General features: G+C 45.7%; 1 protein-coding gene across 2 annotated transcripts; it reads left to right on the top strand.

The window, feature by feature from the left end:
- Positions 1-443: 443 nt before the first annotated feature.
- Positions 444-20,438, top strand: LOC144175106 (clathrin light chain-like). 2 transcript variants are annotated; one of them, XM_077704188.1, is made up of 7 exons: positions 444-683; positions 1,185-1,219; positions 3,593-3,719; positions 6,963-7,074; positions 7,537-7,548; positions 10,162-10,385; positions 19,385-20,438. In XM_077704188.1, exons 1-6 carry the CDS (start codon positions 533-535, stop codon positions 10,349-10,351), a joined length of 627 nt encoding a protein of 208 aa, XP_077560314.1. In that variant the 5' UTR covers positions 444-532; the 3' UTR covers positions 10,352-10,385; positions 19,385-20,438. The 2 variants fall into 2 exon arrangements, with proteins under 2 accessions (XP_077560314.1, XP_077560315.1); XM_077704189.1 differs by lacking the exon at positions 7,537-7,548.
- The last annotated feature ends 3,533 nt before the right edge of the window (positions 20,439-23,971 follow it).

Raw genomic sequence — 23,971 nt, forward strand, 5'->3', positions numbered from 1 at the left:
GGGTGCACCTGTTTTTCCAACGTGCCGTCGCGTGGCACACAAGTCTTTCGACTGAAAATCTCCGCTTCGATGCAAGCGCCTGCGCAGAATTAATCGATCAATCAGTCGCGAGCGATCGCACCAGAGATGGCTAGCGCCACCTGCCGGATCACTCGGAGCATTTCACCTCGGCTGGCGCATTCACTAGTCGCGACACTAAAAGAATTCTCCACTATCACGGTATCAAATGCTGATATCTAACTCGTATAACATTGCCATTCTTCAACACATTGTCTGTCCAAGTGCTGAAGAAAAGATATCATATCACCTAAAAATGCGCTGACGCTTCTTTTTATATACAAAAAATTAGCCTTCGTTATGTAGCGCCCCCAGTAGGCGGTTTCAACTCCATGCGATCGACATCTTGTTCTCGTCAGCAGTGAGCGGTGGTCTCCCTGTTCTGTGCGGTGGTGGAGTTTGTCGCTTTCAGCACAGATCGCAACCGCAGGACTCGCGAATATTCTGCCCCGTCGGCTGCATTTCAGAGTGAGCCATGGCCGATTTCGACCAGTTTGAAGCGAACTTCGACGCTCCACCGGTGACAGAGGAAGATCCCGCCGCCGAGTTCCTCGCGCGAGAGCAAAATGTCCTGGCTGGCCTGGAGGATGACAACTTCGACGGTGTCACGATGCAGCCCACCATCGGTGAGCTTCGTTCACCATGCTTTCTCGATATTATTGGCTCTGAAATTATTTTTCTGTACGGTGGTTGTTGATGAACGGAGTTTTGGGCAGGATTTTGATTTGTCTTACCAAAGTAACCCGTCGTCAGTATGAAGCAGTGAATGGGGTGGGTTGTGATTGGGGCGTTACTTGCGCTTTCCTGAGGGGCAGTTCACATTGTCGGAGCGAACGTGTCTGCGTTTGTTGCAGTATTTTCTTCTTTTCGGGATTCAGAATGTTGCAAGGGAAACTTTAGTCGCCAATCGATGTCGAAATACTGTTGCTGTTTATGAAAAGTCTTCGGCCTTAGAAATGCGGAGTGTGGCGATCTTATTCAAAGCGCGTGTGGTTGGCCCATTTGATGTTGCCAAACGTCATTCATTGTACAAATAGTAGTGTTTGTTGAGCGTTCAAGCATTTTTTACTGCTCCATTTGTTTTTAAATAAAAGGTGCGTTTTATTTTTTTCCTTATACTGCCGCAGATGGCCTTATGGATGATGTCGCTGCAGAAGTTCAGGTGAGTTTGTGTGAAAGTTGTGTTCTTATCAGTCGCTCAGTTGGCGCAATCATAAAAGTAATATTACTGCGTAGTATTACAACTTAACTGCATCCGCGTTTTTTAAAGATGGTGAAATCAAATGCTAATGCAGCCGTTAGTCGTTTGTTCTGTAAAAAGGAGGTCTATGGCAAGAAGAGCTGCTTCCGCAGTGTGAGCCTCAGGGATACAAGGGCCTAATGATATGATCTAGCGAAACGTGTAAAGGGGTGTAGAGGAGTTGAGGAATTGCCCTTTCAACGAAAATCCAGTGTAGTCCTGCATTCTGCTTATGGTGGCACCAAAAATTTCATTGGCCAAGGTCGCGGAGCAAGAATAAGATAGGAGGTGAAACTAGGCGTCCTAGTGCGGCCAGGTAATGTCACCAGCGCTCGTCATAGGTTAAGCTAGCGGCATCTGCTGCGGTTGAAGAAACTGCATGTCCGCCGCTTTCGGCATTGCACTGAGCAGCCATGGAATGAACTGCGGCCGCTATCATTTCGTACATCAGGTGCCGCTACCCTCTCCTTCGTCGTCGCAGCGCCGAAGCTTTGCAGTCCGTCTTGATTTTCGTTGGGACATCATCTGGTCGCTTGCCCGCGCCTGCCGCAATGGGCCGTTTCGCCTCCTATATAATTTTGCTCTGTGGCCATGGTGACTGCATGCTCATCTACAATTCTTATCCCATTGGCTTTGAATGGGATATGCGCCGGTTTAATGCCCCCATTTGCTGTGAATGCTCCCGAAGAATGCATTGGACGCGAAAGTGGGTATGTGCGGGCCTGATGTCCTCATTGGGTGCATTGTATCGTGGCTGCCAGGGATTTTATACACACACCCCCCAAAAAGATTTCACAACCATGGGCACCCCGCCCGGGGATTTATACACCCCTTCCACCTCGGAGGATTTCGACACCCCCCTAAAATCGGAATTCTGGATAAACTCCTGGTGGCTGCGACCATGGATAGAGAGAGAGAACAATCTTTAAGGAGTCTGGCGATGTCAGCCAAACTAAGATGTCTAGCTTGCTACGCCACATGAATGCGGTGACGACGGTTATAATGAATAAGAGTAACACATGATTTTAACTGGTGTCCTGGCATTCCCATTGAGTACGTATGTGACAGACGTGTTAGGCCTAACACTACGCTTTGCAGTGTAATGACTTTGATCGGCACTCGCAGCTTTATGTACAATAAGTGTGACCTTGCTTGCCATGTCTTTAGGCTCAACGTTGACAATGCCAAATTTCTATTGGCTGCTGTGTAAACATATTCACTCGCAATACTCGCATACCCACTCGAGGTAATTGGCCAGCGATGGTGGCAGCTGCTGTCGGACGCCCATCATCGGTTCGTGTGAATGTACTTGTAGCGTGAAATAAACATGTGAGGCTATCCCCTATAACACATTGCATCAATACTTTAGCGTGTAGCTGTTCGTAAATATCTCCTATGAAGGCAAATTATAACGAGGAATTCGGTATAGTTCAGTTGATAGAGTGCACATGATGCTAGTAGGTTTTGGGGAGGGAGGGAAAAAATGTGAATGTCCGTTTTAAAGCTGTGGGGATGCACATTTCATACACTAGTGATTTCCCACCCCGCAGCCATCCGCGCTCAGCAAACATGCCTTGCGAGCGCCGGCTGCGGACGGGCCCGTTGTTTGCCGAGACAGACAAAGGCAGGAGGTGGCGAGGGCAAAACATCAATGGCAGCATTTATTGCAAAGTGCAAATCAAATACACTGCATACAGACTGATCATAGGCCATAATCGTAACACTGTGAGCGAGGCATTAAACAACACTAGAGATCGAGATGGTTCGTCTCACCGATGGCATACCGGAGCAGCGGAGCGAAGCACGGGTGAGCGCGATTGCAGTCTCCCAGCTCGCCCGGACGCGTTCCTTTGTGGCGCGTTCCCCAGGTCAGGACCAGCGCGCCGAAACGTCTGCGCGCTAGCGCGTCCCCAAGACAAGAGAGCGTCCTCACGTCATCCGACAACCTGCCACACCTCGCCTTTTGGTGGCACTAGTATCGAGGAAGAACTGGTTCTCAGGTAAGGCAGAGGGGAAAAGGGTCAACGCCTGCACCAGGGCGACAACAAACCGTCCGGTCGCTGGCGCCCTCCCGTATGGTTCCCGTCGCGTGAGCGAGGCGCGTGTTCACGCCGGCCGCGATGGGAAGCTAGCCAGAAAGGGGTTCGCGTGAAAATCGCGATCCCCACAAGACATTGCGGCTGTAATCTTTTTTCCAGAAGTTTATTTTGAGAGCATCTAAAAGGAGTATCTTCTGACCATCATCAACACGTGTATTCTCGGGCATCACATTTTTTTACTGTCCTTAATTTTCAGATGAATGGACCCTCCCAGGCGCCAGCAGTCGTTCCTGACACCTCACCGCGACCAACTCCTGTGCGTGAGGAGCCTGAGAAGATTAAGAAATGGCGCGAAGAACAGGCCAAAAGGCTGGAACAGAAAGGTTGGTTTGGGAGGGAGTTCACCCAGCGACCTGCCCGCAACACAATTTACATTTTTTTTCTCCTGCAGTACAGTTGTACCCAGGCTAAATAAGCTTGCTAAGATGGCATTTAAGTTGAGTTGTACCTGTACTGCATGGAAACTTTCGATTCACAGTTGACTACTTACAAGTGCACACCACAGTTTGAAAATGCACCACTTGATAGGCAGTTGACTGCTTAGTTACAAGTGAACCCTACAGATAGACAGTGCATTCAAAGGCCCTCGGAAGGGCTTCAAAACGGTCTTCAAGCACAGGTATTACATTCAAGGCTTGAGGTGGCATTCGAACTTGCCTTGTTTTGCAAGTGTTTCAATGGCAGTTGAAAGCTTTGAGATCTAGATGGTAGTTTTGAGTACCTTCACATTTGGAGCTAAAATATAAAGTGACTGTGAAACCAGCAAAGTCATTTGTTTGAAATGTCGGCTGTCTCAAAGGTGTTGTGCTCATTTACAGGTGTGGTAAGTATTTAGATTTCGTCGCATTTTAAGCTGATTTTTTTTAATAATTGCCCTTGCAGCAGTGAGTGCGTTGATAATCTCATAGCACCTGACTTTTAGTCTTGAAATGGCCCTTAACATCCAGTAACGTTCCTTGATCGACGCTGAATGGCTGTGGTAGCGACGAGTTGAACACCGGGGACACGCGCTGTTTGTATTTAGAGTAAAGCCATTGCAAAACAAGTGTCTGACCTTCCTTGTTGAGAGCAGTTTTAGTGCTTCCATTCCACACTAAATAAAAGTAAAGTAACTGAGTTTCAAAGAACATTGGGAACATTTGGTACTGCATGGGAATTGAACCGAGGGCCTTATAAATGAGAGTTGAGCATGCATTCCTCACGCCACTTGGGTTCCTTTTTTTCTTTATTGCATGGAAGACCAGCCCCAAAAGCTTTCCATGGCTCTAGCTAATTCAAAGCTGATGTAGTTAGTGTGTTGTGGCCTTCTTCCTAAATTACATCTACTGCCACCTACTGTCGCCTTCGAGTGAAATAATGTCTACTACCTAAATTAATGTCTAATGCAGCTTTACGTATGAGTTTTGACATTGCTTGGCTCATAGTTAGGCTGAATATAATGGTAACCACGCATTAAGATTAATTATTCGCATAGCAACATATCCACTCGGATCGATGGCCCAGTGATGATGGGAGCTATGGTCAGTAACTCGTGGACATTTCTTGACTACTCATTTGGATGCAACCTCAGCATGTGCACCCATAATACCTTAAGGGTTTGGTTTGTGATGATGACTGCTCTTGTCAGAAGCTCATGGCTTTTTTGCTACTCCCCACTTTTGTCTGTGACCTCAAGATAACCCGCCAAAAACTCTCACATACCCACTCAGCGGGACTGGCTAGTGGCGATGACTGCTGCCATCAGAGGCTCTCAGCCAGTTCACAGTCCTCTTGCTGCAATGTCAACCCATTAGGGGTCGGGAACAGAAAATGTATTTGCGTTTGCTTATCTTTATCTACTATAACAACTTTTTGGAACGTAAATTAAAAATATTTTGGTAATATATTGCCGTTAGATTTTACGAGAAGTCTTTTAAAAGCTTGTCTTTAGGCATATCCCAAGCAACCATGCGATGCCATCAGTCGGCAGCACAATTAGCAATGATGTCACATTAACAACATTCGTTAATTGAACCCGCTTTGTGTTTATAAATTGTAAATCTCTAAACCACATATTTTACAAATAATGCGTCCTTTATTCATTTCTGTAAACATTTTTCTATCCACGTGACCACTGGCGTCTACCACTTCAGTTGCCTGGTAACCACTGTAGCAGAAGTCGGACCTACTGGCTGGTTGCACACAGTTTTCCTGATGGAGTTTGTGTTCTTTCATGAAATGTTCTTCGGAATCTTTCCTTCGTCGGATTAGACAGCACATAGCAGCTTAAGCGTAAACAAAGAGAAAGGAAAGTGTGGCATTTGAATCCTCGGACTGCATGCCTGGGAGTTGAATGCCTTAGCCACTTGATCACAGGTGGAAAGAGCATGTGCGGCTGAAAAATGTGGCACAAAAGCCTGTTTATACTTGTAGTCCAGCAGTCCAGTTTAGTTTTTATGATTTCAGATACACCCAGAGGTTGAACCACCAGTTCCTTTTGAATGCTTCTGCAGTAAGTCATAGGCAAGCATATCCAACTCACTAAACTATGTTAACAGCATTACTTAGTGTAAAAAGCAATTGAACTGGGTGGAGGGGAAACTTTGTAACGTGCAGCATCATTGCTTCTTGCTGTTTATTTTTACGCTTGGCGAGTGAAGAATGAGTTGATTTTAATTTCAGGCTACTTGAAGTTCCTTTGATAAATGTGTCCATGCAGTAAATTCCCATTTTTTAACTGTCTTTCATGAGTTGTGTCAGATCAGGAAGTTTGCGTCACTTGCTGCATTTGAAGATATGCGAGATAAATGTCAGCAAGCTCGACTAAAAATATTGGGCTAGTACAACGGCAGTTGAAACTGCAGTGAAAGACTGAAAACAGCTCACAACAGTTTTATATTAAACATAGTTCCTGTGTTCCTTAGTTCCCTACACAGGCATAGTTCCTTATGCCTGTGTAGAGTTGCCTGTGTACGCAACAGTTGTTGACTGGGAGTTCGGCCATGTCAATCAGTCGTATCGAGGTCAAGACTCGGCTGTTGAGTTGCGTGCAAATTTTATGACGGTGTTGATGTTGATTTTGTAGCTGTAGGTATCTGACCTTTTTTGTAAGGCTGTCCTATGCTGACACATTGTGCTGACTGGGGTAAGCTGTAATTTGCTTCTCATCATGACGTTATTTATGACTTGAAGAGGCACGTCCTGGAAAACTGTAACTGCGTTTTTTTTACCCATTTGCCGCTATTGTTCAACAAAACGACGAGGCACATAATGCGTATATCAAGGGTCCACACAACACAAAATATTTTAAAATCTCTTCACGACCCCCTTAAAGGAACACTCAGCAGCACTCAGTTGGGCATAAATGCTTTTGCAACTCACCAGCAGTCCTCAGGTGCTTGTGTTTTTTTTTGTGCGCGCGTGTGAATGTAAAAAGAAGGCAAGCAGTTCAGTCAACGCACTTGTTAGTGTGTGTGTATGGCAGTGTGATGCTTCAACTTGGAGCATCTCATGGACAATCTGTAGTCAAGAGAAAAAGTGTAGATGTGTTCTGATACCAGGCTACCTGTCTTCTTTGCACACCTCAGACGCCGAGGAAGAGGAGAAGAAAACTGAGCTTCGGGCAAATGCAAAGAAGGAGCTTGAAGAGTGGTACGCCCGCTACCACGAGCAAATCGAGAAGTCCAAGCTTGCCAACAGGTACCGTTGCATTGTCTTTCCTTGCCCCTCCTCCCCCCCCCTCTCTCTCTGTCGTTTCAAGAAGAAATTCTACACTGTGAAGCATACCTATACCAAGAAAAGTGGCTTTTGGCGTCTCAGTACTCATCATTATTGCCAGCTGCTAGTGGGAGGTGACTAGTTAGGGTCCCATTTAGGGGACATCTGTGTTTCCATTCATTCACACGAGCTCCTAGGGAAATCATTATTTTGCGAGTGAAAGGGCTTCAGGTCAGGTGCTCTAGGGTTTGGCCTTATGGTTCTTTGCAATAATGTGGAGAGGTGCATGGTTTGCACAGTAATGCAGGTGATAACAGCATATAGTACTAGTGTACAGTTATGGGACATTTTGCTTCATGTGCATTTCTGAACATGAACAGTGAAAGTGTGTTCTTCTGAGACATGTTAATCGACGTTCTCTTCCTCTTTTCTTTTGCTGCTCAGGGAAGTGTCCAAGTAAGTGTTTAGCTGCAGTCCTGTAGCTACTTGTCAAAGCACATCTCACCGTGTGTTCTTTGCCACGCCTCTTTCTTCTTATTTTTTTTTGCACCGCTGCTTTTTGTCAGTGCACGCCATACTCCAGCCCTCTGAAATTAGCCCCATTCCATTAGAGAAATCATTTTGTGTGTGCTGGGACCCTGGTTTGTGTGTACTGGGCCAGTATCCAACTGCCCGTCATCTACAGGTAAAACGGAATGGTACACCCAGAAATAGTCAATTATTGTCCATATTGAACCTGCAAAGCTTTACTTTAGGATACAACATACTCTGTTTTATTTGGAAAAGCAAAAACGCCTGTGTGTTTGAGATTTCGGCGCACGCTAAAGATCCCCAGGTGGTCAAAATTAATCCGGAGCCCTCCACTACGGCGCGCCTCATCGCCTGCGTTGTGTCGGCGCGTTGAATGCCCACAATCAATCTGTTTTATTTGGAAGAACTACCTAGTCATTGGTCACTCCCTATTTCCATTCCAGATCATATTTATTGACAGGAATTAAAATTTCAAATGACGAAGGTTCTTTAGCAGTCTGAGGTGAACTGAAGTACACCCACACAATGAGCGCGTTGAGATGCTGAAAAGCAGGCACTGGCCAAAATTACTGCTTAGTATGCATAGCTTTGTCCGCAATTATGTAATGATTTTCTTGCTTCTTTTCCAATTGTAAGGGCGCCCCTGTAACAAATAGATCACAGAAGTTTGTTTAGTTAAGTGCAGGTTCAGTTATACCAAGCACGAAGTCAGTATACAAACTTTTTTTTCTGCAGTAAACAGTTTGTTATAACCACATTCAGTTGTACTACTAACATGTGAAAACACCCTCCTCCTCATCTCCACCCTGTAACTGAGAAGAGTGATCCTTTGGCACTCGTTGCCCTTTGCTGGCCTTGTGCCATTAAAGTGATGATGATTATCATCATGGCACGGGTAGAGTGGCCCCGCAAGTACACCATTAACACAGTTTCCTTGAGACCAGCAGCGTGGAGAACAAGCTTTCATAATGAGACGCTTATTTCCCTTCTTGCGCTTTCACTGTGCTGAAAGAACACACTTTCACTTTCTATAAGAGAAGGTCAACTACATACGTACTGTAGCCTGAGTGGGAGCAGTGGTCACGGGGCTCACGATTACTGGGATAATTTTAATAACCCTAGTGTGCCCGATGCAACAGTACGACAGTCGCATTTAAAGCGCTGCGAACATTTTCTCGTTAAGAAGCAGATTGGAAGTCCAAAAGTTTTATTTAAAGCTTGGGAATTTGCGCCAGCTTTATTGTAAGCACTTTTGTTTTAAGCTACTGAAGCCTGCTATTTTACCGGAGTCTAAGTGTTGGATTTGTTCTTGGCCATGGCCTTCTTAACTTGTTTCTCACAATTGGGCTGTGAAGTAATGGCCAGCAAAATAAGCCACGCAGCAGCAGCTTAGCTTCTGCTATAGGTGTGTATCCTCGACATAATTATTTGGCTATGCACCTGCCCACGCTATCTAAGCTACCCACCTGCATGCCTGATGCTTGCTGCTTTCGCTGAGGGGCTTATGCTCACTGGGCACATTGTCGCCTCCTCCTGGCACTGCCTTCAGCACACTGGGAATTCGTTCGATGGGAGCTTATAAACTATGAAAGCATTGTGCTCTCATGCGTTTTTGTACATTGTACTGTCACTGGTGCACTCTGCAGTTGTCATTGACCTGCGGGTTGATAGATGGGGCAGTGTGCACTGTGAAGGGGAGCATAGCAACCGACGAGGCTAGGAATTCGATTCTTCGCGGCTGCTGCTTTTTTTATGATGCAGGCAGAAAACAAGAACTCCCCTGTTTGAGACACTTTGGCACACTTTAAAGGTTCCCAGGGGTTTAAGCTAATCTGAAGGGCAACACACATGGAGCCACATTGCCGAGATGCAGCTTTAGCATGTGTGACCCAATCAGAACTGTTCTTGTAACGTGATATGCGCAGTGTGTAAGGGGAAAAAAAAAAAAAAAGGTGGTGTGAGGCTCATAATGGCTTATGCTAATGGTAGGGGGAGATTTGTACACCAAGAATGCCTGGGAGCCACAATAAGCCAAGTAATGTGCATTGAAACAGCAGCCGTTAACGCGTGATTAGAGAGTAAAAATTGTCAAAGTGGTGGAGGTGTGGCTATTACGTATGTCTGCCGATTTCAGCCCAGAATGGGGAACTCAAGTAAGAGCGCCAGTTTTTCCTGATCGCAGTTGTTTTTGTCCGTGGTCCTTAAGTGACGTAGCCTGTATTCTGAAATATTTCCTTCATATCATGCTGTTCGTTTTAGAGCCATTATGGTTACAAGCATGTCCCGTTTGTTTTCTTGAAAAAGTGTGTGGAGGCGTGGTGCCCCTAACCTGTTGCGTTCTTTTCTCACCCCTTTTATTTTTCGGTATCCATGAGTATCCCCTTCCGCTTCCTTCCATTACCACTTCTAATCGTCGCCCAAATACTTCTGACATCATTCTGTTTCTCGCCAGGCATGCCTTCGGTGCTTTGAGCGGGTGCGGTCTCTGAGCAGCGAGCTTTTTCTTTCTGTGCCTGCGCCCCGTGCGTGCGTGTGCAGGAATGCGGAGAAGGAGTGGGTGTGTGAGCGGGACTCCCCCGCGCCCAAGGGCCAGGAGTGGGAGGCCATCGCCAAGCTGTGCGACTTCAACCCCAAGGCGGCCCGCAACAGCAAGGACGTGTCGCGCATGCGCTCCATCATCCTGCAGCTCAAGCAGTCGCCTCCGCAGGCGGCCACCAAGAGCCCCTGAGCTGCTGCTGTGCACGCCCCTCCAAGGTGTCCAGGTGGGTTGGGGAGTGTGTTTATTATTTACAGCGGACTCCCTTTAAGACGAACAACAATTTTGCTCTATTGTAATGTCCACAATGCAAAAAACGTCCGCTTAAGACGAATTTCTGATAATACGAACAAATATATACATATACAGTGTAGACCGCTTATAACGTATGTCGCGGGAGCCGCAAAAATCCGCACTATAAGCGGTACCGCACTATAACCAAAACGTGCGCGAATTCAACCAAATCGCCCCCTACCTCTCAAGTCATCCTAAGTTTTTTATCACCCAAACGCACAGCACCTAAAAACGAAGGCAGGGTCTTTATTTCGTATTATTTTTAACATCAGCCGCTGCTGCGGGGTCTCACATTGCGAAAGCGCGGTCTTACAAACGGCGAGTGCGGCTTTAACTTCCGTTGTGTTTGCGTTTTGAAAGACCATGGCTGCGTTTTTTGCGTCTATGAAGATGCCGCAGGACATGATAAGAAAGGCCAGCGGGATTTTTTTTTTACCACACCTTGTGTTCACGATGCCGAAGGCGGCTGCTTATCAGCGCAACGTACTGGTGGTGGAAACCTTCGCGCGGCTCGCTTGTTCGGAAAGAGTGGTGGCTTATCTGCACAATGTTCTAAAGCGTGAACCGCATGGAGCGATTTCTCGCGAAAACGTGCAGCGCACGCCGCAGGCGCGGCGACGCCGGCGCGGATACAACTGGCGTGTGTGTGGCTCAGTAAGAGGCGGCAACATGGCGTCCGCGCTGGCCGTGAAGCGGTGCAGGCAGCTCTACCGGCAACTTCTAAGCGCTCGCTGAAATGCCGCACGAGGCGCAAGCGAAGATGCTCATGCAAGAAAAGAGCTGATAATGTGACCGCAAAGTGGAATATAAACTGCCATCCACGCTGCTTGTGAAAGCGCCCATCAAAAAATACCGCGGTGGTAAGCCTAAACTAAAGTCCCTTCATCTGATCGAGGGACTTTAGCCTAAACACCTCTGGCACGGCTAGCCGGCTCGGGGCGCTTCGAATCTCCCGCCATTAGGTGCTCGTCTTTCCATTGGTGCAAGTCGTCAGGCTCCTCCCACTGCCACGCGAAGAAGCCACCGCGAGCGCAGTATCGTAGACGCGAGCATGAAAAAAATGCACGCGCAACGCCGATGTGCACAATTTGTGTGCGAAAATGGGCCATGCGGTTCACGATTAATAGAAACAACTTGCCACGCGCGGACGGGGAGTCGGTCGCTATCTTCCGAGGTGCATCAAGCAAGGTCAGCTGTGGTTATCACGTACGCGCGAACTAAAAAGGTGCCTATTTTTTTCTTGTGTCGAAGTTAGAGGAGAGCAAGGGGTGCGCGCTGCGTCAGATGGCCGATTTCATCATTTCTTTTTTTCTTTTGCTACCCTAAAACGATGCCCCAGCTGCGCCGGTCGATCAACAGACCCGCCGAAAAACCGCACTATAAACGGTATTGTGGTTCGGCCAACCGCATCTTAAGCGGTATGCTTATGCATTGAGTTCTATGGGAGGCAAACCGGTGGTCACAAAAACCCGCGTTATATCCGGTCCCGCACTATAAGCGGTTACGTTATAAATGGTCTACACTGTATATACATATATATACATATATATACATATATATACATACAGTGGACTCCAGTTTAGATGAACAACATTTTTGCGTTGTAACGCCCTCAATGGAAAAAAAAACTTGTACTTAAATTAAGACGAATTTCTGATAATACAAAGAAATTTTTACGGTCCCTTTGAGTGCGTCTTAACGAGTGTCTACTGTATTTAGGTACCTTAAGGGCCCAAATGGGAATCATTACATGGGGATGCGTGAGGTGCAAGCCACTGAACATACAATTTTGCAAAAAAGACAAATTGAGGTTACAAAAATGACATGGGAACACCATGAAATGGGAATAAATGTACAAGAGCTATACAAGGCAAGTGAAACTACAGCGCTAAACGGTGTAGCCGAACACAAAATGAGAAAAATCGGTAACAAGAGATGTGGTATTGCACAGGGAGGAACACCCACTTACAGCCTAGAAAAGAAACGTGATGAAAACATCAGTTGCAGATGTTCAAAAACAGAAGTTACGGATTATCTTTAATCGTTAAAAATGTGAGAAGCACTGTCTGGAAAGAAGCATCGGCTGGTTCCACTAGACTGGTAGGTAAAGAATTCCGTTTGCTGCGTGCTAATGCAAAAGTTGAGTTCTGATATTTTTTTTGTTCGGGCGACAGTTGGGCTAACTTTGTGAGCATGGTTTGTGTGTGCGGATGTTTATTATGGGGGAATACATTGCAGTCAAGCGTGACGTGGCCATGCGACATGAGATGGTTACATCGCTGTAATATCTGTGGTACATATTCCGCTTAGGCTTGTTTGCATTTTAAACACTTAGCTCTGTTCTCACTGGTGTGTCGGGATGTCATTGAAATGTTCCTTGCTGTTCTTTTCTCTTTTTTTCCTTTCTGGGCGTTAATTCTATTAATATGTCATTGCTTTAAATTGTAAATCCTTAGGAGATGCATTCTTCCATCTGCTTTATGTTTTTTGTTGTCCTTTAAATTACTTGTCGGCAGGATTCTACTTATATATATACAGTGAACTCCTGTTAAGATGAATTCTCACTTATGCCGAACAACGTGGGAAGGGTTGCTTGGTTTTCCATACGTGTAATGCAAGAAAAATCCGCTAAAAACGAACAGCCTTGCACATACTCTCTTCAGTAAAGACGAACAACTTTCGGGGTGACCACTACTGCTGGTTATTCTGAGTGTGAACATGGGAGTCTTGGTGAGGTTCGGTGGGGCATTCACGCGACCAGAGGGAAAGAAAGAAAAAGAAACGTAAAGAAAAACCGCAGCGTGAAGTGAATTTGCGCCCCGGAAGAAGAGGGGGAGCGAGATAAAAAAGACACGCGGATAAATCTACCACTTCTCCCACCCTTCAACCCTCGGAGCCGGCGGCAAAGCAAAGAAAAAAAAGAGTGAGGGCAAGTTTTGTGGCTGCTCTGTTCTGGAGGAGAGATGTGCATAAGTAGGGTAAAAAAGCAAAAAAAAAAAAAAAAAGTGTCGATGGAGACTTCTCGTGCGCAAGCATAGCAGCTCTCCTGACAGCCAGGATGCGATCCGCCTCTTCTGCCGCAATAAAATAGCCACGCACATTCGCAACATTCTCGAAGTGCATCTAACCTCCCAACCAGAGCTTTCGGTTGAACTCCGCTGGATCCCAGGTCATCAAGGGATACCAGGAAATGTGGCGGCTCACCAACTCGCGCGCGAAACTCTCTTCCGCGAGTCTGAGCCTCCAATTGCGCTGCCGGAGGAATACGACCGCCACACCAGCCGCGTCGAAGAAAGACAAGCCAGGCACCAAAAGTTGGTAGACCTTCGTACCGATCAAGACACACACTGCGTTCCTCCCATCTCTTGGCCGCGATCGAAGACAAGTTGCATCCGCCGAGCTCAAGCAGGTGTCCTACGCACCCCACATATCATGCACTACATAGAAAATAAACCTGGCCACCCTAGCTGCCCACGCTGCGGTCACGGGTACCCTAACAACCAGCACTACATGTGGGACTGCTTAGAGATTATACAGACAAGAAACACATACACAGACTCCCTTTCCCCTACTCCTGGCACTTGGGCGGAGTGGCTTGACCCCCCAGAGGATCCCCAAAAACAACTCAAACTCGCTCTCCGCAAGCGGACGAAAAGCGCCGGCCGGTACGCGCCCTCAGTCCGACAATTGACCACCTCCTCATTACGACTGACAGAAGAAGAGCACTGGGAGGCCCTCCTCCAACACATTGAGGCAGTTCTTGGGGGCGACTGGTAACAGCAGCTCCTTCCCCCAGCAACGCAGAAGCCTTTATAGAAGGGCAAATAAAGATGTTTCTCTCTCTCTCTCTCTCTCTCCTGACCAATGTCGCTTCTCAGCGGGAGCGAATGAGTTTGCGGCGGTTTGCATCGCGAGTCCCACCACGTCACCGCCGAGAAAGCGAGTTCTTTTTCTGTCTCTGCTGCATTGTTGCTTCAGGTAGTGGGTGTACACTCCCTGTCGCCGCTTGGACTGGATAAAACCAGGAAGAGCACTTGAAGAAAAGTTGCGCACATAAATTATTTTTTCGTCTTTTTCCCCCATTGTAAGTCTACTTCATTTACAGTGTTAAAGCGAGATATTTGCGTGCACCTGGGCGTGTTGCCGTTTCTTTTTTTGGGAGTGCTTCTGATAAGACGAACAAATCATCATGGTCCCTTTGAGTTCTTAGGGCTCACCGGGAGTTCACGGTATGAGGGTTGCTGAAGTGAACCTGAGACAGGGCGAAAATATGGCAGCAAGGCTGAGGCACGGGAGGTGTACAATGCAGCTAAGTTTGCTTAAGTCAGTGTTGTATGTGTGCCATGCATATTTGTAGCTTCTCAGGTCGGACCAATAAAGACAAGGAAGAGTTGAAAGCACTTCTACAGTGGAAGAGCTGTCTGATAGCTATTGCCAGGGGAAGCCATTCTGTGTTCACATTCAAATTGTGTGGGCAGACTTAAGTGTCCTGAGGAATTTTTTGAGACTGGCAAACCAAAGCAACCCTGCAACATTTTTCCAACTTTTTTCTATATCTGAAATGCTTTTAGAATGTAGTCATTAAGTGCATTCAGTACTTAGAGGGAGGTCACAAAGAACTTTATGTTTAGGCAAAAATTACTGCTCAACACTCATCAGATAAGGTATAATTTTTTTTTTTTCAAGTCAAGTTGAAGTTTATTCATCAAAAGTAAACGTTACAAAGAAGGTTTACAGACAAGGCAAGATTTGCCCAAAGGATTGCTTACCTGCTTGAGTGACATCAGTCGGGCTACGTCATGGCTATTGGATTGGCTTCCTCTCAGTTGCAGCAATAGACACATTCAGTAGTTATTTCGAAAAAAACTGCAACAAAAGCAAGCACAAGCAGAAACTGGAAGGCGTATCTGCTCGACGACCAATTCACGCAGTATCGCTCCGTGCTGTGGATCACTACAGCTTTCGCAGTGCTTCCAGGCATGAAGAAAACAGGGAAAGCTTGTATTGGCAGTGTTGCAGGGTCTCCTTCATGATTCCTTCCTAAAAATACGGGATCCGTAAGATATTTGAGAACAGAATGCTGGCTTCAGGCACAACAGAATATCTCCAGCAAGATCAGACGTATTTTCACCAAACTTTGCGAAATACTTCTCTTATGGTTTATTTCCATAACTGCTCAATGAATCCGCCATCGGCAGCAATAACAGATTCGATTCGGCTTCGGAAACAGTTGCATGCACGGATCAGGTGCTGCTTAGAGACGTTGGCCATTGAGTGAGCAAGGGTGGCCTTAAGAGAGTCTTTTGTATTATGCGGCTCTTTTTGGCCTCTCTCTCAACGACGCCCCAGACATAGTAGTCGAGTGGATTTAAATCTGAAGAACTAGGAGACCACAAATTGGGAGTGGCGGGTTCGTAGAAGTTGTCAGCCAGCCACTCTTGAGTGATGCAGGCGGTGCGGGCAGGAGCTGAATCTTGCTGAAAGACATATGGTCTTCCTTTCGAAACGCTCTCCATTCATGGCTTTACAACAGTGGAAAGCACATCCACATATGCGGCAGCATTAACGGGGAGTCCTTCTCCAAAGAAGTGGGGTGGCATGACATCGCCCTCGTTGCTGACGGTGGATAAAGCCATCACAGACGGAAATTTTGTGTGCATCGCTGTAGGCACCTCACGGTACATTCACAAAGGTGGCAATTTCCAAGTCGCTGTGGTGCACGGCCAGGGCGGCGAGGTCTGCATGGCGTTTCATTTTCTGCGTCAAGTTGTACGCTTCCGTCTTTGAACAAACTGCGGAGTATGAGTGATAGGGTGCCGACGAACAAGAAGCCGCACGCCTAGATATATATGACAGTTTGCTGGTGTCTATGGCAATAAGGAATAGCATTGTCAAATACCTCGTGCACCTGGTACAGTGGAGACCATTATGTAACCACTTATGAATGTAATGCTTATAAATGTAAAGATATAACATGTTTTTGTGACCCAGTTTGCCTCTATAGAACTCAATCCATATGCATACCGCTTAAAACTTCGTTCCCTGAAGCACAATACCATTCATAGTGTGGTCTTTTGAGAGGTCCACTAATGATCGATGCAGCTGGGGTGTCGTTTTAAGGTCACAAAAAAGAACGAAAAAGATGGCATCAGCCATCTGACGCTGTGCGCACTCCCTGCTGTCCTCTTAGACACTGAAAAAAAAAGAGCAGGCATCCTTTAGTTAATGCGTTCTGTTACACTTGCGTGATAACCACTACTGCACTTGCTCTTCACACACCTCTAAAGATAGTGAGCCCCTGTGTGCATGGTAAGTTGTTTCTATTAGAACGTTGCACAGATTAAGGTTCGCACAGGTCCTTGAAAACCTTGAAAACCCTTGAATTTAGAAGTGTAAATTTCAAGGCGTGGAAAGTCCTGGAATTTTTGAAGGGTCCTTGAAAACCCTTGATTGTTCTGGAAATAACCAATGGCCCTATCTTTTCACAAGAATTTAAAGTGTTCATCATGAATTTTAGGTGTTACAAATGTAAAGAAACATTGTAACAATCAAGTTTCAATGTATTGCGTGAACTTACGAGTTGTGGATTCTCATTATTACGAGGCAACCTTGGGAGCAGCACTCCTTACTAGAATTCATGTCACGATACAATCTCGTGAAAGCCGGCTTCTGTTCTCTATCTTGCATGTTCCATCTAGTTTGTGGACGGCCTTTCATTGCATGTTTGCTGTGCCTCATACGCTCTATCTGCGTTTGCTTTTACGAGCACATGGTGGGCGTGTACATAATTCACCCTGCCTTGCAGCAACACTTGCTGAGTTAATTTCAGCTGATACTCTTGCTGAGAAAGCAGGAGATGCAGGCAACATTAACTAAGTTTAGAAATCAAGCAGCCTCCGCAAAACACCAAAAAAGAAAAACCTCTAAATACAAAGTATGAAATAAAAAGTAAAGCTGGGGGAGCATTTATGAACCCATAGCGCCTATCTAAATGTGCATTAATATTCTTAGGTAATAGGCAATATCAAAATTTTTCATTTTGTTGAAAAAGTTAATAATCCCAGATAAAACATAAGATGGGGACCTTGAAAATGTGTTTTCTGGTCCTTGAAAGTCCTTGAAAACCCTTGAATTTTTGCTTTTGAAGCTCGTACGAACCCTGCAGATAAACTACTGCCCTTTGCCCGTTTGAGAATCTGGAGATAGCGAGTCCAGCCGTGCTGCCAGAGGTTTTCACTACCTTTACGCTGGGCTGATAAGCAACCTTCTTTGTCGCAAAGCAAGCAGGGGGGAAAAAATGATCTCTCGCATTGTTGTAGAGGCTGGATAGGCTTTAAAAAAAGCACATTTTAGGCCCCAATAATAGGCAGGCATAAAAATGTTTCAGGTCTTCAGCGTCATAAATATAGGGTCCATAACCTTTAACATAAACGCAAATAATTTCAAACGCAATTTAAAATATGTTAAAATTGTGGAAGCAATAGTAAACTACCACTATCTCCCGATTTTGGGATCCAAATTCGTGCCTCTTGCCACTGAGAATGAGCGTCCCATTCCACTGCTGGTAGAGGATGTTTTCCGGGATTTGATTGAACTAGAGGGCTAGGTTGAACCCCATAGAGTGCCCAACAGCTAATGCTGCCTGGTAACGTGAATAGCGATCTCAAACTGCATTTAAAAGCAAAACTTGAGGCTGAGTAGTGTTCACATGGATGCCAATTTTAAAAATAGGCATTTATAGGTATTTGTAGGCACTTAGGTGCAAACGCCAAAATAGGCACAATAAAAGCATCATAAAAGCCCTTCTTAACCACTAATTCGTGCGCATACATCAAAGTGGGGCGATAAGCACGCAAGGAACAAAATAGGCATTTGCCTAAAATTCGGTCTCTAGTTATTACTCCCTCCCTGCGGCATCGGTTCTTCTAGACGCTAAGAAACACAGGCAGGCTCACTCAAAACACAAACACTGAGTAAGTTAAAGCTGCGTTCTCTCGCAGTTTGTAAGTCCCTGCAGCAGATTCGCGCGTTTCGTCTGTAGTGTAGATTTTCTCGGCTCCCGTGACGTATAAGCGGCCTACTCTGTACTTGTTATGTGGTTGAACCAATGTATGCTTCACATCAACCTTCATTAGGTAGCAGTTAATCTACTAGAAGCGACAGGTGAAGTTACAGCAACTGCGTTAAGGGGGGCATATGGGTCTTTGGGATAAAAAAATTGCCCCAAAAAGCATTTTTTGAGTATCATTTTTTTCTTAGCTTGCACAGTTTTTCCTCGAAAAGTTGGTATTTGAACAGTACCAGGTACTTCTAAAAGCCGCACAGGCCCAATTTTGATGAAAAAAAATAATGGTGTTGCTATGATTTTTTCTGTTTTAGCCATGAGCGGTATTGCAGTGATAGGAAATTCTTGAGAGGCACATCTTAGCATGTAGAGCAGCTAGAAAGATAATTTCTTTTGCAGCATAAAGCTGAATGTTTAAACCAACCAATAAGGGGAATCATATTTTCCATTTTATGTTTCGTAGTTGTTTAATTAGCATTATTTTAATTGGTTAGCAGGAGTACTTCTAACCTAGAAGGTAGAATCGATGTAAACTTGTGTGTGACTGCAAAAAAAAAAAAACTGCTTTCCATATTACATTCTTCAGAACTTCTGGTATCTATTCATGCCTTTCTGGTAATTTTTTGTTGATTAGTTTTTTCTATTGTTCTCAAGAACAATCGAGAAACTTTTAATGATCTCGGAAACTAAATACCTTACATCAAAACTAATTGGCAATTTGAAATTGGCAACGAAAACTGAACAAGCCCATTAAGTATCATGAAGATTCATTGGAAAGCAAAAAAAAAAGTTTCCAAGGCCAGTGTGCCTGCCCTTACTAGTGCGGCAAGCACTGATATACTTCTTGCTTTTTTTTTCTGTTTCAGAGATGAAAATGTATGAAGTTCTGCTGCTGCTGCTAGACTGGACGGGAACCACTGGTGAAGACTTGTTGTACTGCCTGCAATATACCCTGGGGACTCCTGTAGAAATGCTGTCAGCTTCGCTTTCCGTGATTCTAAGTTTAGACTCGCATTAACTCGAGTGTTTGATGAGAGTCTTGGTGTGCTCTTTTGTCCTGTTGTTGTCACCTGCTGTGGAGGATTTCTTTTTCGTACTTGATGTTATGACAAGACAAGTGGATTTAAAGGAAAGATATTTTGTTAACAGTAGCTAGGAGTGACTGCTTCGCTAAATGTGGCAGCCCAGTTGCAGACTTAAGTTGGGTCGGCGAGAACGGCGCGCTTTTGAGTGTCAAATGTGTTGCTGTAAGTGACGTATTCTGAGTTGTTGGTTTTCTAATCGCCCATTTGTTATTGTGTACTAGTTTTTTTTACTAACTTTGCTTTTGAACCACATGGCATAGCCAGTAAGTTAAACTTTTATGACTGTGACCTCGCGATAGCCTAGAGTACCCACTATGGTTTAGGACCAAGTCTAAAAGAACGTGTTGTTGTGGCTGTACTTCTGTTTTTATTTTCTGCTTCCTGGAAGGCATTGTGACAAACGTACTGCACTTATCCCCTTTTTATTTTAGTTGTCTGCTGAAGTTCTCTGCAGTTCAACCTTTCTGAATAGAGCTTGTTTTAGTATTTGCTGTGCTGAGGCAAAGAAATCAGTTCTTCATGCTCTGTAGATTATGTTTTCATACTTGGCATCTTTGTACAAAGGGTGTGGTGACAAAGGAGACCTTTTGAATCTGTGTTATTTGTGCATCATGCCACTTGTTTCTGTTGAAAGTGTCGAGAAGTAATGGTTGGTAGTCGTTCTAGCTAAGCCTGTTGGGGCGCAGTGCTGTGAAGGTCTTTTTGCGCTGTAGTGCGTTCCTTGCTTTGCACTGAGCACACAAAGCTAGTGCAGCTGCCGTTGTGAGCAGTAATTGCGAGCGATTGTACTATTTATGGAGGCGGTTCCCAAATAAATAAGAACATTTCGTATCGACGCGCATCTTATCGTTTTTTTAGATGCGAAGCATCTCATGCTCGGGGCTGTGTCCCTCCCTCCCTCGTTGTAGTTGTCCGCTGTCCGCACTCTACTGCGCATGCGCGTCTCTTCAGCCCCGTCAGCATTTAGGCTGACGTCAGCGCAGTCCACTATAAAAAGAAATAGTTAGGCGGCACCCGGTTTCGATCCCACGACTCTGTGGCCGCAACGGGAGGTACGTGGCGCTCTTCCCACTGCGCTACAAACAGAGACGGGAGCATGTGCTACGAACGCGCCTTATGTCCTTGACTCATTCAAACTACGTCAAGAAGCTACTGATACAACGAAGGCACGCGAAGCTGAACGTCAAGGGAAACGACGAACTGAAAACTAATGGGAACTTGAGTCGACCCCATGGCTGCTTCGCATATTACTCAGGGTTCCCCTACGGGAAGATGGTGTAATTTTTTTTTATGTATTACCTTCGTGCACACTTTCTTTTCATTGGATAGGCTAGATCCAGTGGGATTGACCTGGAACCGTTCATGGGGGTGTGCCTCACCCATCTTGTTTTCAGTGTATTCTTGAGCCGTGCAGTGTGCTGCCTAGTGCTGCATTCCACTTGTGCAAGAGGCTTCTCTGTTGGGCTACAATTTAACGTAAGAAGTGTTGCAGTTTTTTTTTTTGGGGGGGGGGGGGGGGGGTTGTTTTATAGCAAACATTTTAGGTGGCTCACTCGACCATCCTCAACTTTTGTTTGAAAAAATTATGGTGTTTACTGGTGGTGAAAAAAGTGCCTTGTTAGAGAAATTAAGCTGGAAAGAGGGCTCAATTTAGATTCCATACTTGCACGAAAAGATTGGCTGACAATTATGCTTCCAAAAATGCCTGTGGCGCACGTTCAAGATCCCCATGTCAAAATTAATCCGAAGCCCTCCACTATGGCAAGCCTCATCGCCTGTGCTGCTTCAGCGCGTTAAACCCTACAATCAATCACAATTATGCTTCCCTGTGGGATGAACCTAGAAGGCAACTGTTTATCTATTTTGTATTGGGGTGGTGTGCTTTAGATTGTGACATAGTTTTGAATTGACCCCAGAACAGACAGCCACGACGGAAAGTGGAACCAATTCCTGAACCCCTTGCGGCAAACGGGTCTACAGCAGTCGGAGGCTTGCATACCACCCACATGAAGCTGATTGTGTCACCAAAACAAGGCTGTCTAGTGTTCCCCTTCAGCGTGTGTTCTACTCATAGTCGTGGTTACAGCTCTGAATTAGTGGTTGGCTCCGCGATAGTACGAGCTGGCAAGAGTACGAATAACTTTACGCTTCAGATCCGCTTTCCTCCTCATTCTTCCGCAAGTTTCTCTTCGTGCTTCTACTGTACCTTCCTCCACTTATCTCGATCGCTGTCACCATCATTCAGTCTTCTCGCTTGCCCTTCCACCCTTTCCCATGCTTCTCACGCTCGCTTGATTGCACCGATGCTGCATAAGTCTGGAATGGGCACCTCTGAGCTGCGCTCTAAAACATGGTACTAAAAATACTTCGAAAAATCGCACTAAATGCAAACTAACAAAAATTTTCGCTGTGTCTGTGAAAACTAGGAACTGATGTGACTGTCCATTGCAAATTTCTTTTTATCGCGCTTGTATTTGCACACAAAACAGAAGTTACTGCGAGTTTTTACAGCAAATTTACTCATTTTGGTGCCACGCTCAGAATTTTCGTATGCTGTTAGCCTATATATTGAAATGTTGGTTGCAATTGATACATGAAACTGAAAAATGGCTTTCTGCACAAAATTAGGCTGGCTAAACCGGGTGAGGTTTTGGGAAAGAATGGGGGATAAATTTCTGTTACAAACAAGTTACTACAATTGCAAAGGTCTGTGTAAGTGAGTTTTCTTGAGCAGTAGTTTTAGTCTTGGTGGAGTTTTGCAGTCCCCTAAGTCATCTTCACTAAGAAGCGCGACACTGCTGTTGTGACCTATCAAGCATTACTCCAGCACAGCATATCTTGTGCAAACCGAGTGGTTTGGTCAGTTTCAGTCAAATCAGTCGTGCTTTCCCGAACTCCCACGTCCTTTGCAGCTGCGGACCACTAAGCAAAGTGTTCCTTCATGGAGCCCGTGATCAGTATTGACACCTTGTTGAAGAGAAACATATTGTCCCTTTAAGGCTCCGCAAATGTTGGTGCTAAACCAACCGCTTGTGGGTAGCCTGCACGCTTCTTCGAAAAGCACTACCACCACCCCAAGTAGAGCCACTAAACAAGCTGCGCTTTAACCTCATCTAGTGGCTGTAGCCCCAAGTATGGACCAGTAGCGCCATCCAGCAGCACCGGCACCCAGGAAAGACGTTGCCTCTCGCCAGACGTTAGTTAGCCACTGGTGGTGGCACATGTCTTTACATTTTTACTATAATCTATGTTATTTTAAACAAAGCCACATATGAAAGTGGTATATTCGTGTTTTCGGTGAGCTAATCTATCAATCTTGAGCAACTTGTATGTTGACTTCAATGACCCTTTGAGTGTTGTGCAGTGTATGAATTCGCGCAACGTCCAAGTCTCCAAACCTCCCATGTGTCTACCTTGCACCTGAGATCCTCTCGCAGCGTTCCTCCTTAAAGTAGTGTCGCTGGAAGAGTTAGTAGGGCATCATTTTGCAAAGACAGCGCTTTCCTGGATGAAGACTACGCTATTTGGCGGCCCGCTCGGCAACGTGGTTGCAGACGTTGATCTAGACATTTCCTCCATTGCTGTTGTTGCTGCGTTACAGGAATTGACAGCAGAACACTGTAGCCACTGTGGTGGGTGCGGATGGCTACTTTGTTTCCAGTAGCATCTGAAACGGGCTGTTGGGAGGAAGGTATTCCCAGTTTACTGACTTGTAATGCTTTGGCTTTTGCAGCACAACAAAGTTGTGCAGGGTACATTATGCATGCGTAAACATAACCAGAGTACCGCAACAATCACTTCTAAGACTATAATAGCTCGGGTATGTTTGATAGAGGATCACCATCCCACGTTTTTTGCAGGCAGTTTCCCACCTCGCATTACGAAGGAGACGGTAGGGTGCGGCACTGTCCTCTTCCAGGGGTGAGGCATTCTCTGGAGGCGCAGTGAGGGGGTTTGCGATGGGTCATCTGGCAGAGATGATGGGTCTCTCATCAGCAATTCGTGAGCAGCCCAAAACAACTCTCGCAATATAAATTATGGAGCTGCCCAGGAGCCATTCTGGATAGCCCGAAGTGGGGCAAAACTAGGCAAATGATTCTTTAAATGTGTACAACGACTTCTAGGGGGAGGTAGATGAGAAAGTGCGTGTGCGAAAAACCGGTTCTAGAGGGGAGTGAGCCAGGAGTAAGAATGTTCACCCCTTTCACCCCCCCCCCCCCCCCTTCTTGAGTTAGAGCCGGGCATATATACAATGACCAAAATTTGTGGACAAAATCGAGAGTGCCAAATAACCTCAACTTGTTTATTCGTGTGAACGACATGGTACGGCCCCTGGAAGACAGTTACAACAACCCCATGACACCATTA

This window comes from Haemaphysalis longicornis, unplaced genomic scaffold, assembly GCF_048455015.1.
Source record: "Haemaphysalis longicornis isolate Haplotype H1 unplaced genomic scaffold, Haemaphysalis longicornis Haplotype H1 scaffold_3, whole genome shotgun sequence".
Classification (NCBI taxonomy): Eukaryota; Metazoa; Arthropoda; class Arachnida; order Ixodida; family Ixodidae; genus Haemaphysalis; species Haemaphysalis longicornis.